General features: G+C 33.0%; 1 protein-coding gene across 1 annotated transcript; it reads right to left on the bottom strand.

Moving 5' to 3' along the window:
* Positions 1-1113: 1113 nt before the first annotated feature.
* LOC115713958 (protein SIEVE ELEMENT OCCLUSION B) lies at positions 1114-5090 on the bottom strand. The gene is made up of 7 exons (XM_030642448.2): positions 4247-5090; positions 4023-4127; positions 3323-3774; positions 3135-3235; positions 2684-2820; positions 2089-2580; positions 1114-2007 (listed from the first exon to the last, which is right to left on the bottom strand). Exons 1-7 carry the CDS (start codon positions 4868-4870, stop codon positions 1378-1380), a joined length of 2541 nt encoding a protein of 846 aa, XP_030498308.2. The 5' UTR covers positions 4871-5090; the 3' UTR covers positions 1114-1377.
* Between the last annotated feature and the right edge of the window lie 7672 nt (positions 5091-12762).

Raw genomic sequence — 12762 nt, 5'->3', positions numbered from 1 at the left:
AACACCTCCATCGGCGAATCATTTTCTAATCTCGAGGATCTCAACGTATCCAATTGAGTCGTCATCTGGTCAGAGCTTCAAGGCCCTCGGGTTCTCCCTCTCGTTGATGGTAAAAACATTGATATGGTCTGGCAGCGAGATAAGCGACACATACAACATCATTTACGGGGCACATGAGTTCATCAACCACAACCAGGTCCATCAAGTGGTGATCAGTTTCAGCCACAACAAACTCAACAATCTCAACATACCTAAATCCCTCCCTGTGATGTCGTATAGGCAGTGGTGCATCTAGTGGACCACGGTGGCCTCGTTTGGCCTCACGTCCAGTTAGCTTAGGTTGGTAATGCTTTCCCTTCTAGCGGGTGGAATTTTTAGGGGAGACCGAGTGAGCTCGCGAAATCAGTGAGTCTCCTCCTAGTTGACTCGAGTAACTCGGTGGAGGATCCAAACCCGGTGATTCTCATGGACCTAATCTTCCTGGACCTGGAACAAATCGATGATGTGGACGCGATCCATGCCGTCCAGTTCCTGGATGATCGCCTGTTTCACAGTGAACTGTGAGAACTTCACCTGAAAGCTGGTTTTGGTTGCTGACTGATTTTTTTATTTTTATTATTACATAATTTTTTTGTTTATATTAAATTGTAATATTTATGTTTATAATTTATTTTGAATTTGTATATATATATTTTTTATGGATATTGTGAAATATGAAATTTTTTCATTAAGTGTAATTTGGTATAGTTTTAATGAATTATTATCTTTAAATTTAAAAATATTTTAATTTTATTTATTTTTATTAATATTTTTTTGATGAAAATTAATATTATAACATATATGTAATATTTAAAAATATTTATTAAAAAGTAATTCAATTTAATTTACATCATATTTTTGCCAATATAAACATCTATTTAACGTGACTTTTTTTCAACAGTGTAAATCGTCATCAATTAAAGTAATTTTTCTGAACAGTTATAAGTTTTTCTTTTAAAGTTTTGTATTTTTATGATACTCACGTAGTCAACGATTTTTCAAACTGATGAGAAATATTATAAAAATAGTTATATACTAGTCACAGTATAGTATTGTAATAGTAGCACTACTGCATGAGAAGCAAGAAATAATATTATTTATTTGATAATCAAAATAGTAGCAAACTTGATTGTAGCGAGCAACACAGTGCAATATAAGATATAATTTTTTTTTATCCCAAAATATATAAAAATAATAAAAGAAAAAGATATCATAAATTAAAATTAACACACTCATTATTATGATCGATGACGAGACACTCCTTTAGTCTCACAAGAAGCGCCGCCATATATATTTATTGATTTCATTCATATATGAAGACATGATCACCAAGAATGGTCAATAGTCAAGGCAGCATCGGAACATGGTGTACCTCTCCATCAAACGACCGCACTCAGAGCAAGCCACGGTGTCAGGCATTGCACCAGTGGCTGGCAAAATAAGGCTGGTGCAGTGGTGTGGTGCGTCCACATGGAGCTTCTGAAGGTACTCATCTAGAGCAGGCACGAAACCAATCACTGTCTCCCTCATCTTCCACTGTCCATGCTCGGTCAAACCCCTGAACATGTGCTCCCCATTACCCTTAACCATTCCCTCAAAACCTCTGCTGATGGCAGCCCAGCCTTGGCTGCTGGACCCGTAGCTCAGCATGGCAATGATCCCTTGCATCACACGGTCATGCTTGACAGTTTCAGCAGTGGTTAGTTGCCCCTTGGAGTGCCACATGCTCTCCAATCGCATCCAGAAGTACCATATGAGGTTCCAGTCCAAGGTTCTGCTCAAGTTCTCTTTCTGAATAATCTCAATGATGTTCCTTGTTGCTTTCTCATGAGGTTTGCTCTTCCCCACGTAAAGCAACTCCAATTGAATCCCTGATTCTCGGGCCACATCCTTAGCAATCCTTGTGAATTTCCTGATCCAGTCAATGTCTTCTCCTCCATACAAGCAAACATGCTTTTGTTCTTGGATCTATAAAAACCAATAAACAAAAACATATGTAATTAGTCATTGTTATGTCAACCATGCATTATAGCATGATTAGAGACTTACCCATTCGGCAGCATTGGGGTCAAGGCCATCAATAATCAATGGCATGGTCCAGGCATTATCCTCCCACAACAATTTTTCTTTGTTGGCAGTAAAAGGATAAGCTAGGCTTCCCCAAATACACATCATATGAATGGCATTGTGGTGCACAACTCTGCCTTGAGTGTCGATCACCACAAGCATAGGCTTCTTGACAAAGCCCCACTTCTCTCTGAAGAATCTTGGGGCCACTGGGGTCACTGCTGAAGGGTGGTGAATCGAGTGCCATTCCATTTGCCCTTTTAGCCTATCAAACACTCTATACTTCTCATCATTCCACACGTTTGAGATTGGAACCCAAACCACTTCGTATTGACTCTCGGATCTTGTCATGCCGTGTTTCTTTTCCGCGTACATTTGTTGTAAGATTGCAAATTCAGAGGAATGAATGAGTTCAGGATCTAGTTCTGTAATGAATAGAGCCACCACCTTTCTCTTCAAATCCTCAATAATGATCTGTTTAAAATACCAAATAAATATGAAATATAGTTTGTTCAGAAGATAACCAAATTTAAAATCAATAGGAAATTGAATTAATATTATTGAGTTTTGAGCATACCCTTTTCTTGTTTAAGCCATCGTAGAGTGCATTCGGATCTTCATTGAACAAAACCCTTAGAGGCTTTGAGTTATCGATGTGTGTAAGTTGGAACATACGCACAAGATACTCATATGCTTCATCCTCCTTCTTCTTCTCTATATCAACAAAAGCATGGCATTTATATTAATGTGACTATATACAAAATAATATTTAACCCACATACAAAAAATTTATATAATTACGAAACATACTAAAATATATTGTTTATTAATTTAAAAGTTAAACTAAAATTATTATATTAATAAATAACAGTAATGTTGAAACCAAAAATCATTTTTTAAAGCCACGGCCCACTCTTAATAAAAAAATATATACTTATATTTATAAGGTTCATACGTTTTAATTAATTTAAAATAAATCAAATCTGAATTATTGTTATTAATTTTTATAAGAAAAATGCAAAACTCACCAACAAACTTGTGACAACGTTGGATAATGTCCACAACATGCCCTTTTATGTTGTTAAGCTTATGAGCCAATGAAGATAGCTCCCAAGGCTCCGTTAGATATCTGATCAAACATGTCAAAACTCGTACGTCAATATGGTCACAGATCCCTATACAAGACATATATTATAAGCCATATTATTATACATACTCGATGCCCATGCCGGTAAGGGCCAAAATTTGAGTTGAAGAAACGATTATACTCCGAATGGTCCAATAAACAGCAGTTGGGATATGAGAAGCAGCAGCTAGAATTTCGGGTGAGTCAGCAGTAAAATACTCGTTCCTTGGGAGATCATAGAACTCAACAATTTTCTTGGTCACATCAAGAATTTCCTTGATGAGATCGTAGAGAGCTTCGATTTTTGGCTTCAGAGCTCCAGAATGCTCTAAGAGTTCAGGCAATTGTTTGAGAAGAGCAACCGCTTTGGCAAGTGGGTTAGTTGGGAATTGCTGGAGGATCAGCCGAAACTCGCCGAAAGTGACTGCAAATGCGACCAAGGCTAGCAACACCTTCGAGTCCCAACCGTAGTGCTTGACTAATTGTAGTATTTCCATTGTAATGGTGTGCACATCTACCCCAGCTGAGCACTTGCTTAGAATCTGTCATAATACAAAATATTACAATAATTTTATTAATTTATTACATGCATGCATGCACTTATTTGTTTGTATTATAATTTGCTACATAACTAGTCGATCATCCTTTATTATTGTTGATTTATGATATGTGATGACATTTTAGGTACGTCTATAGTGTATTTCAAAAAATAACGGGATAGCGTAAGATTACGCAATGTTATGTGTGCTTGGCACAACAATATTTCTCTTTTCCTATATATATTCATTACCTCGCATGAAATTGCGCTGGTAATCCTGGAAGGGATTTCGACAATGTCTTGAAGATTAGCAACAGAATAGAGGACAGCCTTTTCATCCCTACCAGTGTCTGAATCCTGTGATACATAGATATCGTTGAAAATATATATAACTAAAACTTAAGGGACAGAAACACAGAGAGTAGTAAAGTGTGTATGAATAACAAATATGTGATATATATTATATATATATAAACCTGATGATTGTATCCAGGTAGGTCAGCAGTAGCCCGGTGAAAAATGACATCAATGACGTTAAGAACAGGCTTAACTGCAAGACCGCGCTCATCAGACACATGAAGCTCCATGATTCTTTTGCTCAGCTCAGTTTCATCAGACGTTCCACCACGGGCTGCACGGCTATCAAGTCCCAGAGTGCGTGTTCCACGGCCGTTCAGTCCAAGTGCCGTGCGAGCAGTGCGGCCATTGAGTCCAACTGCAGCTCGGTTCTGCATCTGATGATGAGGATGATGAGATGGGAGCATAGTACTCAGCCCAGTTTGATGAGATGGGGTCATAGTACTAAGGCCAGTTTGATGAGGTGCATAGGCCGCAGAGTTATTAGAGGCAGAGGCAGCCACGGTTGGTGTTGCGGCAAGGTTTTGTGGCACTGCATAGGCAGAGGCAGCAGTGGTTGGTGTTGCGGCAAGGTTTTGTGGTACCGCATAGGCAGAGGCAGCAGTGGCTGGTGTTGCGGCAAGGTTTTGTGGTACTGCGTAGGCAGAGGCCGCCGCGGCTGGTGTTGCCCCAAGGTTTTGTGGTACTGCATAGGCAGAGGCAAGATTTTGGGGTGGAATGGTTGCTGTGGTCCTTGTGTCCATTATTCTTGGCTTTCACCTAGAAGAATGTGATTGTGAGTGAGATACTAATATTAATGTAATATTAGAGAAGAAATGGATAATGGATATTGGATATATTGCATATAGCGGATAGAGGAGTATATATATATAGAGAGAGAGACTGAGAGAGAGAGAGCATGGGGATCTTCAATTAATCCTGTATTGGCATGGCTTTCCTTGAGTTGTGGTTTTGGTAATTTAGACCATATATTCTAGCTTAGGGTATGGGGTTTGTTATATTCTGTCCCAGTTTAAAATTATAGATTCTTTCTTTGCCTTTATTAAAGTTTTGTCTCTCGTTTATGTTTCAGGAAGCAGATCCTCTGTCCAGATTTGGTGTCCATTCCTCTGTCTAACCAATCAAAACAATCCATTTCATTAATGACTTGACAGATTTTTATTTATCAACTCCATTCCGTTAGTTTATTATATTTCCTATATAGAATATTTATTTATAATAATAATAATAAAAATAAGACTTTTTCAAACACAATATTTATTAATGGGACCCACTATTATTAAACCTATTGAGAAAAGGAAACCGATTCTTTTTAATATATATTTTTAAAATTTTTCATCAATTTTTTTTATATATATTTATTCATCTTTATCAATATCATTCAATAAGACTTTTTATATTCTATAACTAGTCTATTTTTTAAACACTAAACATCACTATTCATCCTATTCTTCTACAGCAAATTCCATTTTAATTTTTTTTGTTTTTTTTTGTTTAAAGGAGTGGCTACATATATGAGCATTGGGAAGTCTTATCTCACAATTTCAGTATTTTTTTGAGTTTAAAGAAGAAAAGAAAAGAGGTATGTTATAGAACATGAATTTTCATGTATATATATAATATTGTTTATGTTTATTTATTTTTTTTTTTTTTGAAGAAAGTTTATGTTTACTTTTAATTTTATGTTATTTGTATCATTAATTTATTAAATATGAATTGTAATAAAAAAAAATTAAGTTTATTATACATGGACTTATCATATATTGCAGATTTAAATTTTATTGGAGAATGAATTGTAGTAGCGATTTGGATGGAAAAACAAGAATAGAGTTGATTCATTCTAAAATTTTAGATGAAGTAATACCAAAAGTGGGTATGGAGTTTGAAACTGAAGAGGAAGCATATGATTTTTATAATAGTTATGCTTATAAGGTTGGATTTAGTATTCGTAAAAGTAAAGGACAAAAGGATAATAAGAATGGTAGAATGATAGATAGAATCTTTTGTTGTTCATGCCAAGGTTACCGCGAGAAAGATAAGCGAGATGTGGAAGTAATACGTCATAGAGCAGAAACAAGATTTGGTTGTTTAGCAATGATGAAAATTTGCTCTCGACAAACTAATCGATATCGTGTTGTTGAATTTATTGCTGAGCATACTCATGTTACAACTAGCCCTAGTAAGAGTCATTTACATAGATCACATCGACGAGTGACTGCAGTTCAAGCAGCTGAAATAGATATGGCTGATCGCTCAGGAATTTCTCCTAAAGAAAGTTGTGAATTGATGGCAAGGAGAGCCGGTGGTCGAGAAAATCTTGGTATGATTCCAGTTGATTACAAGAATTATCTTCGAACAAAAAGAATGACCCAAATGAAAATTGGAGATACAGGCGGTGTTTTAGAGTACCTTCAACGTATGCAGATACAAGATCCAAACTTCTTTTATGCTATACAAGTGGATGTGGATGATTTGATCACGAATATTTTTTGGGCAGATGCAAAGATGATACAATCATACTCTTATTTTGGTGATGTTGTAAGCTTTGATACTACATATAAAAAAAATCAAGATGGGAGACCTTTTGCGATGTTTCTTGGAGTTAATAATCATAAACAAACAACTGTTTTTGGTGCTGCTCTCCTTTATGATGAAACTGTTAGAAATAATTGGGGTCACAACTGTATATATAAAATGTGTGTTGGGTCATCAAATAAATAAGTCAAATTTATGTGGTCTATTTTGGAATAAAGTTTATGACTTAAGGGCATGATTGTCATGATTTTAATATGTGGATACCAATTAAATAGTTTCTGATTTGATGAGGGGCCAAATTAGAAATTATTAATAAATATTACCAACTGTTGTAACAATTGGTAATATAACAGGTATGGGTCCCCATTTTGCATCGTATCAGTATTTTTCCAGAGTTCTTGAATCCCCATCATCAGGAAAAAAAGGTTTCAAAGGTTTTGATGCAAAATTGGAAGATCATACCAATCAAAAATCGATTCTATGGACTCCGGTACGCTTCCGCTATTCTTAATTTTATTGTTTGATTCTCTTGAATTAATTAGGGCTATATACAGATTTATAGTATTTCTAACATGTGGTATCAAGAGCATCCCTAAATTAATTCTTGAGAATTTATGGTAGTATTGATCTTCCATTAAATTATTTTTTTTTTTTTTTTTTTTTTGCAATTAGAATATTTAGTTAATCATGCTATATATTTAAATGTTCCATCGCTGCAAATTTGTTCAATCGTAGGTATATATATTGCATGCGATTGAATTTTTGAATTTGCAGTAATATATTTCTGCGATGAACAACTATAAGTATATTTATACATATAAAAGTTGATCGCATACTTTATATATATATTCGATGTGCGATAGAAACTTTGATATATTGCTTATTGATTTTGTTCAACATACTTTATGATTTGATGGCTATTCGTTTGAATTGTATATATATATATATATATATACATATATGATTTGAAAGTCGGTTCTGGTGATTCTGTTACACCGAATGCATGATGCATTCAATTTTATTTTATGTTATTTTTTGTTTTGTTTTTTTTAACAGTAATGTATCATGATGCATTAAAGTTCACACAGTAATATATGTTTTCATTATGCATGAATGGATACTGCGAGAATGGATGTAATGCATCATTATTATTATTATTTTATTAAAATAAATAATAGTTTTAATTATAATAATAATACAGTAACAATTTAATTCAAATTTTGGTTTAAAGTTTATTAAAGATATCTAATATTTAATTAAATTAATTGAAACAAAATATCACCAAAGTGATTTCTTTTGTGTAGATTAATTTAATAAAAATATTATGATAATTGTGTGTATGTGATTCATAAATTTATTAACTAACCCAAAGGTGAGTTAATATTTGGTTGAATTTCATGCATGTTTGTGGTGATAAATGTGTGACAATTATAAGGTATTTTATGTGAACAATTTGTTAGTCCAAAGATTACATATTGTTTGACATAATTTATTGTCAATATTTGATCACTACAACAAGAGTACCGCTTGCAATTAATATTACTGTCCAAAGACTTAATATTAATGTTGTGTTTGGTATCTTGAGATGGGATCAACCATTATTTGAATTTATTGTTTTATTCGGATTCTTATATGAGCATGTTATTTATGTAATTGTATTGTTCTTTTCAGCTGTTGCTAGTGTATCTGCTAACCTTAATTCGGTACCGGTCCTTAATGGTAATAACTTTAAGGACTGGAAGGAGAACATTTTTATTGTTCTTGGCTGCATGGATCTTGACCTTGCATTAAGGATGGATCGTCCTGCTTCTCTTACGGATACCAGTACCTCCGAGCAAAGGAGGATTTATGAGAAGTGGGACCGTTCAAACCGCATGAGTCTTATGATCATTAAGCGCGGCATACCTGAGGCTTTTAGGGGTGCGGTGTCCGAGGAGGTCACCGATGCCACAACTTTCCTTGCTGAAATTGAGAAGCGCTTTGCAAAAAGCGATAAGGCGGAAACAAGTACTCTTTTAAAGAAACTTATTTCCATGAAGTTTAAGGGCAAGGAAAATATAAGGGAGTACATTATGGAAATGTCTCACCTTGCTTCAAAGTTGAAGGCACTAAAGCTTGAGCTTTCGGATGACTTGCTTGTGCATTTAGTGCTTATCTCTCTTCCTCCACAATTCAGTCAATTTAAGGTCAGTTACAACTGCCAAAGGGAGAAGTGGACTCTTAATGAGCTCATTTCATTTTGTGTTCAAGAGGAAGAAAGATTGAAGCAAGAAAAGACTGAAAGTGCTCATTTGGCAAGCACCTCTAAGGATAAGGGCAAGAAAAGAAAGAATGAGGCTGCTAAGGATAAAGGTCCTGCACATAAGAAACAAACTCAAACCAACAGTGACGATGGTTGTTTCTTTTGCAACATGAAAGGACACATGAAGAAGGAATGTGCTAAGTATATTGCATGGCGAGCAAAGAAAGGTACATTTCTTACTTTGGTCTGTTCTGAGGTAAATTTAGCTTCAGTACCAAGAAACACTTGGTGGTTAGATTCCGGTGCTACTACTAACATCAGTGTTTCTATGCAGGGTTGCCTGAGTTACCGAAAGCCAAATGATGCTGAAAGATGCATTTATGTGGGAGATGGCAAGTCGGTAAATGTGGAAGCAATAGGGCATTTTACGTTGTTGTTAAGTACTGGTTACTATTTGGACTTAATAGATACTTTTGTTGTACCGTCTTTTAGACGGAATTTGGTTTCTGTTTCTTGTTTGGACAAATTGGGTTATTGTTGTTCATTTGGAAACAATTGCTTTAGTTTATCTATTAATTCAAATACTGTTGGAACTGGTTCACTTATGGTTTATGACAACTTATATTTGCTTGACACTGTTGCTTCTTATAATGAAACCTTGAATGTGGAATCACGTGGTACTAAGCGTAAAATGGATTATGAAAAATCAAGTTCCTTATGGCACAAACGGTTAGGTCACATCTCTAGAAATAGAGTTGAGCGACTTGTATCTGATGGAATTTTAGATTCAATTGATTTTTCAGACTTTGATGTTTGTATTGAATGCATCAAAGGCAAACATACCAAAACAAAGAAATTGGGTGCGAAAAGAGCTACCGATGTCTTAGAGTTGATACATACAGATATTTGTGGGCCATTTCCTACACCTTCTTGGAATGGTCAACGATATTTTGTATCATTCATAGATGATTACTCAAGATATGCGTACCTATTTCTACTTCATGAAAAGTCTCAAGTGTTGGACGTGTTCAAATCTTTTAAGGCTGAAGTTGAGAATCAACTTAGCAAAAGAATAAAGCAAGTCAGGTCTGACCGTGGTGGTGAGTACTATGGCAGATATGACGGATCAGGTGAACAACGTCCAGGACCTTTTGCCAGATATCTAGAGGAGTGTGGAATTGTCCCACAGTACACTATGCCAGGATCTCCTAGCATGAATGGTGTTGCTGAAAGACGAAACCGTACTCTTAAAGATATGGTAAGGAGTATGATCAGTCATTCAACCTTACCAGAATCACTCTGGGGAGAGGCACTTAAGACAGCAACCTTACCAGAATCCTCTCCATTATATTTTGAAAAGATGGACAAAAGATGCAAAATTTGGAGATGAATTAGAAAATAATGTGCAACAACCAGCATGATGGAATTATTACAACAGGTACAATATACCAATCTTGATTTGGTAATTCAATTCTTTAGTCACTTATGTATATAAATATAATTTTAATTGTTTGTTTTATGATGTCTAGACACATTCATTCTCTACAAGAAACCATATCTAAACTTCATCAACTTGAAAATGAAAGACAATAGGTAATATTTATTTACATATATGTAATGGTAATATATATTTTATATGTTCTTATTTATTCTTTTTAACTTTGAATATTTATGCAGCTTTTAAAGGTGCAAGTGGCAGCATATTGTATTTCAAGATTTGATTATAAATTAAACACCCCTTAAAGTTGTGAAAGACTAGTTTGTTAATGTATTTTCTTCGGGTCTCGTTTTGTTTTTAGAGATATTATTAGTTATTTGTTATTTTTTTTTTTTGAATAAAGAGATATTATTAGTTATTTAAAATTATTGGATGATGATTATTTAGTTTGTATTGTTTGTATTTATTTATTTTTCACAAACAATGTATTTACTCATGATATTGCAAAATTATTAAGATAGTGATTATTTATCAAGTAAAAAAAATTATCACTAGTGAAAAATGTGCATTTCAATCCTAATATATTATTTTATGTATTTTTTTTTTTTGAAGTAAGCCATAGTTTTTTAAGTATAAAATTATATAATAATTTTTTTTATAAATATAATATAAAGAAAAATTCATTTGTATAATTAAAAGGAAAGTACATTTTTTTTAATATAATTATAATAGATTTTTTTTCTTTAATAAAATATACAATACAATTAATTTTTTTTTTTTTGTAGCAACAATACAATCGATTTTGAGTTCTCTCAAAATATATATATAGTTTTTTTATTATTTATAATAAAACATATATATTAATTATTATGTTACAAAATAATGATGAAAAATAATGAATAAGGAACATTGTTAAAAAAAATGGATAAACGAATTGTTTTTTTCTTTTTTGTTGAAAAGAATGGTTAAAAATAATGATAATAAGGTTTTTTTCAAAAAAAAAAAAACAAATAAATAAATAAAAAAAAACTGCTTTCTTTTTTTTTTTTTAAAAAAAAATTAAATTATTTTAGAACTTTATACCAAAAAATTATAGAACCATCTTATACAATTTCTAAAATAATTTATTTTAAAAAAATTGATTAAAATTTAAATATATATATATATTAAAAAGAATCAGTTTCCTTTTCTCAATAAGTATGATAAATACTGGATCCCATTAATAAATGTTGTATTTGAAAAAGTCTTATTTTTATTATTATTATTATAATTTGTTTTTTTTTTTTTTTTGACAAAGTGATTAAAATCACTCATGAATTTACGACGCCCACGTCCGCCACCGGCGCTGGAACCTCCTCGAACCAGGATAGCTCATCGTCTAACCGCAGAGCATGCTTTGCCAACCATGGGCCGCTAAAATCTTAGAGCGAGCCCCATGGGACAAAACTGCCCCCGGAAATTTAGACAATAAAGCTATAACATCTTCAAACAACGCTCCTAACTCAATAAAATAGTTCCACCTGAAAAAAACATCAAAAAACAGCATAAAACTTTAATTAGAAAACTATTCAAACTGAAGAGAATCAACCAACCACCAAGATTAAGCAACTAGATCTCCCTATAAAATACTAGAACTAGCCAAAGGGATTACCCTTTGGCTAGTAACAACTAAATTATAGCATTCTACTTCATAACCTTCATAGGATCTCTATTCCTTACTTTTACCCTTTTAAAATCAAACATAAATAAAAAATTTCTTTTTAATACCCATTATTCTTTAAATATTCAAAATATTATATACTAATTATTTCATTTTATCTCTTAAAAATATTACTTATTTATAGACTAAAACATGTTAAAATCCTTATTAAGTCAAATTATTTATTATTTTATTTAGGGTAAATACTATTTTGGACCCTGTATTTTGCAAAAGTTACAAATTGGACCCTGTGTTTTGTTAAATGACAAAATGAACCCTCTATTTTCTAAAATAGTAAAAATAGGACCCTGAGCTTAATTTTTGACAACTTTTTTTTTAATACAACCAACTTGAAGACAATGCTTAATACGAACAGATACAAAAAATGTAAACAGTTTTGTCATAACACTTTTAGATCGGATTATAATTAAACTTTATTTTGACAAAAAATCAATTCAGGATCCTATTTGTACTATTTTAGAAAATATAAGGTCCATTTTGTCATTTAACAAAACACAGGGTCCAATTGGTAACTTTTGTAAAACAGAGGGTCCAAAATGATATTTACCCTTTTATTTACAGCGTAAAACATAGTATCTATAATCTTTATTCAACCTAAATTAAATTAAAATTGTATTAATATCCTTAAAACTTAAAATTGCACTTTTCACATTCAAAAAGTACCATTTTGCTATTACCACTTCATCATACATTTAATTAA

Source organism: Cannabis sativa, chromosome 4, assembly GCF_029168945.1.
Source record: "Cannabis sativa cultivar Pink pepper isolate KNU-18-1 chromosome 4, ASM2916894v1, whole genome shotgun sequence".
In the NCBI taxonomy this organism is placed as follows: Eukaryota; Viridiplantae; Streptophyta; class Magnoliopsida; order Rosales; family Cannabaceae; genus Cannabis; species Cannabis sativa.
This window is presented reverse-complemented; position numbering and strand designations above follow the sequence as displayed.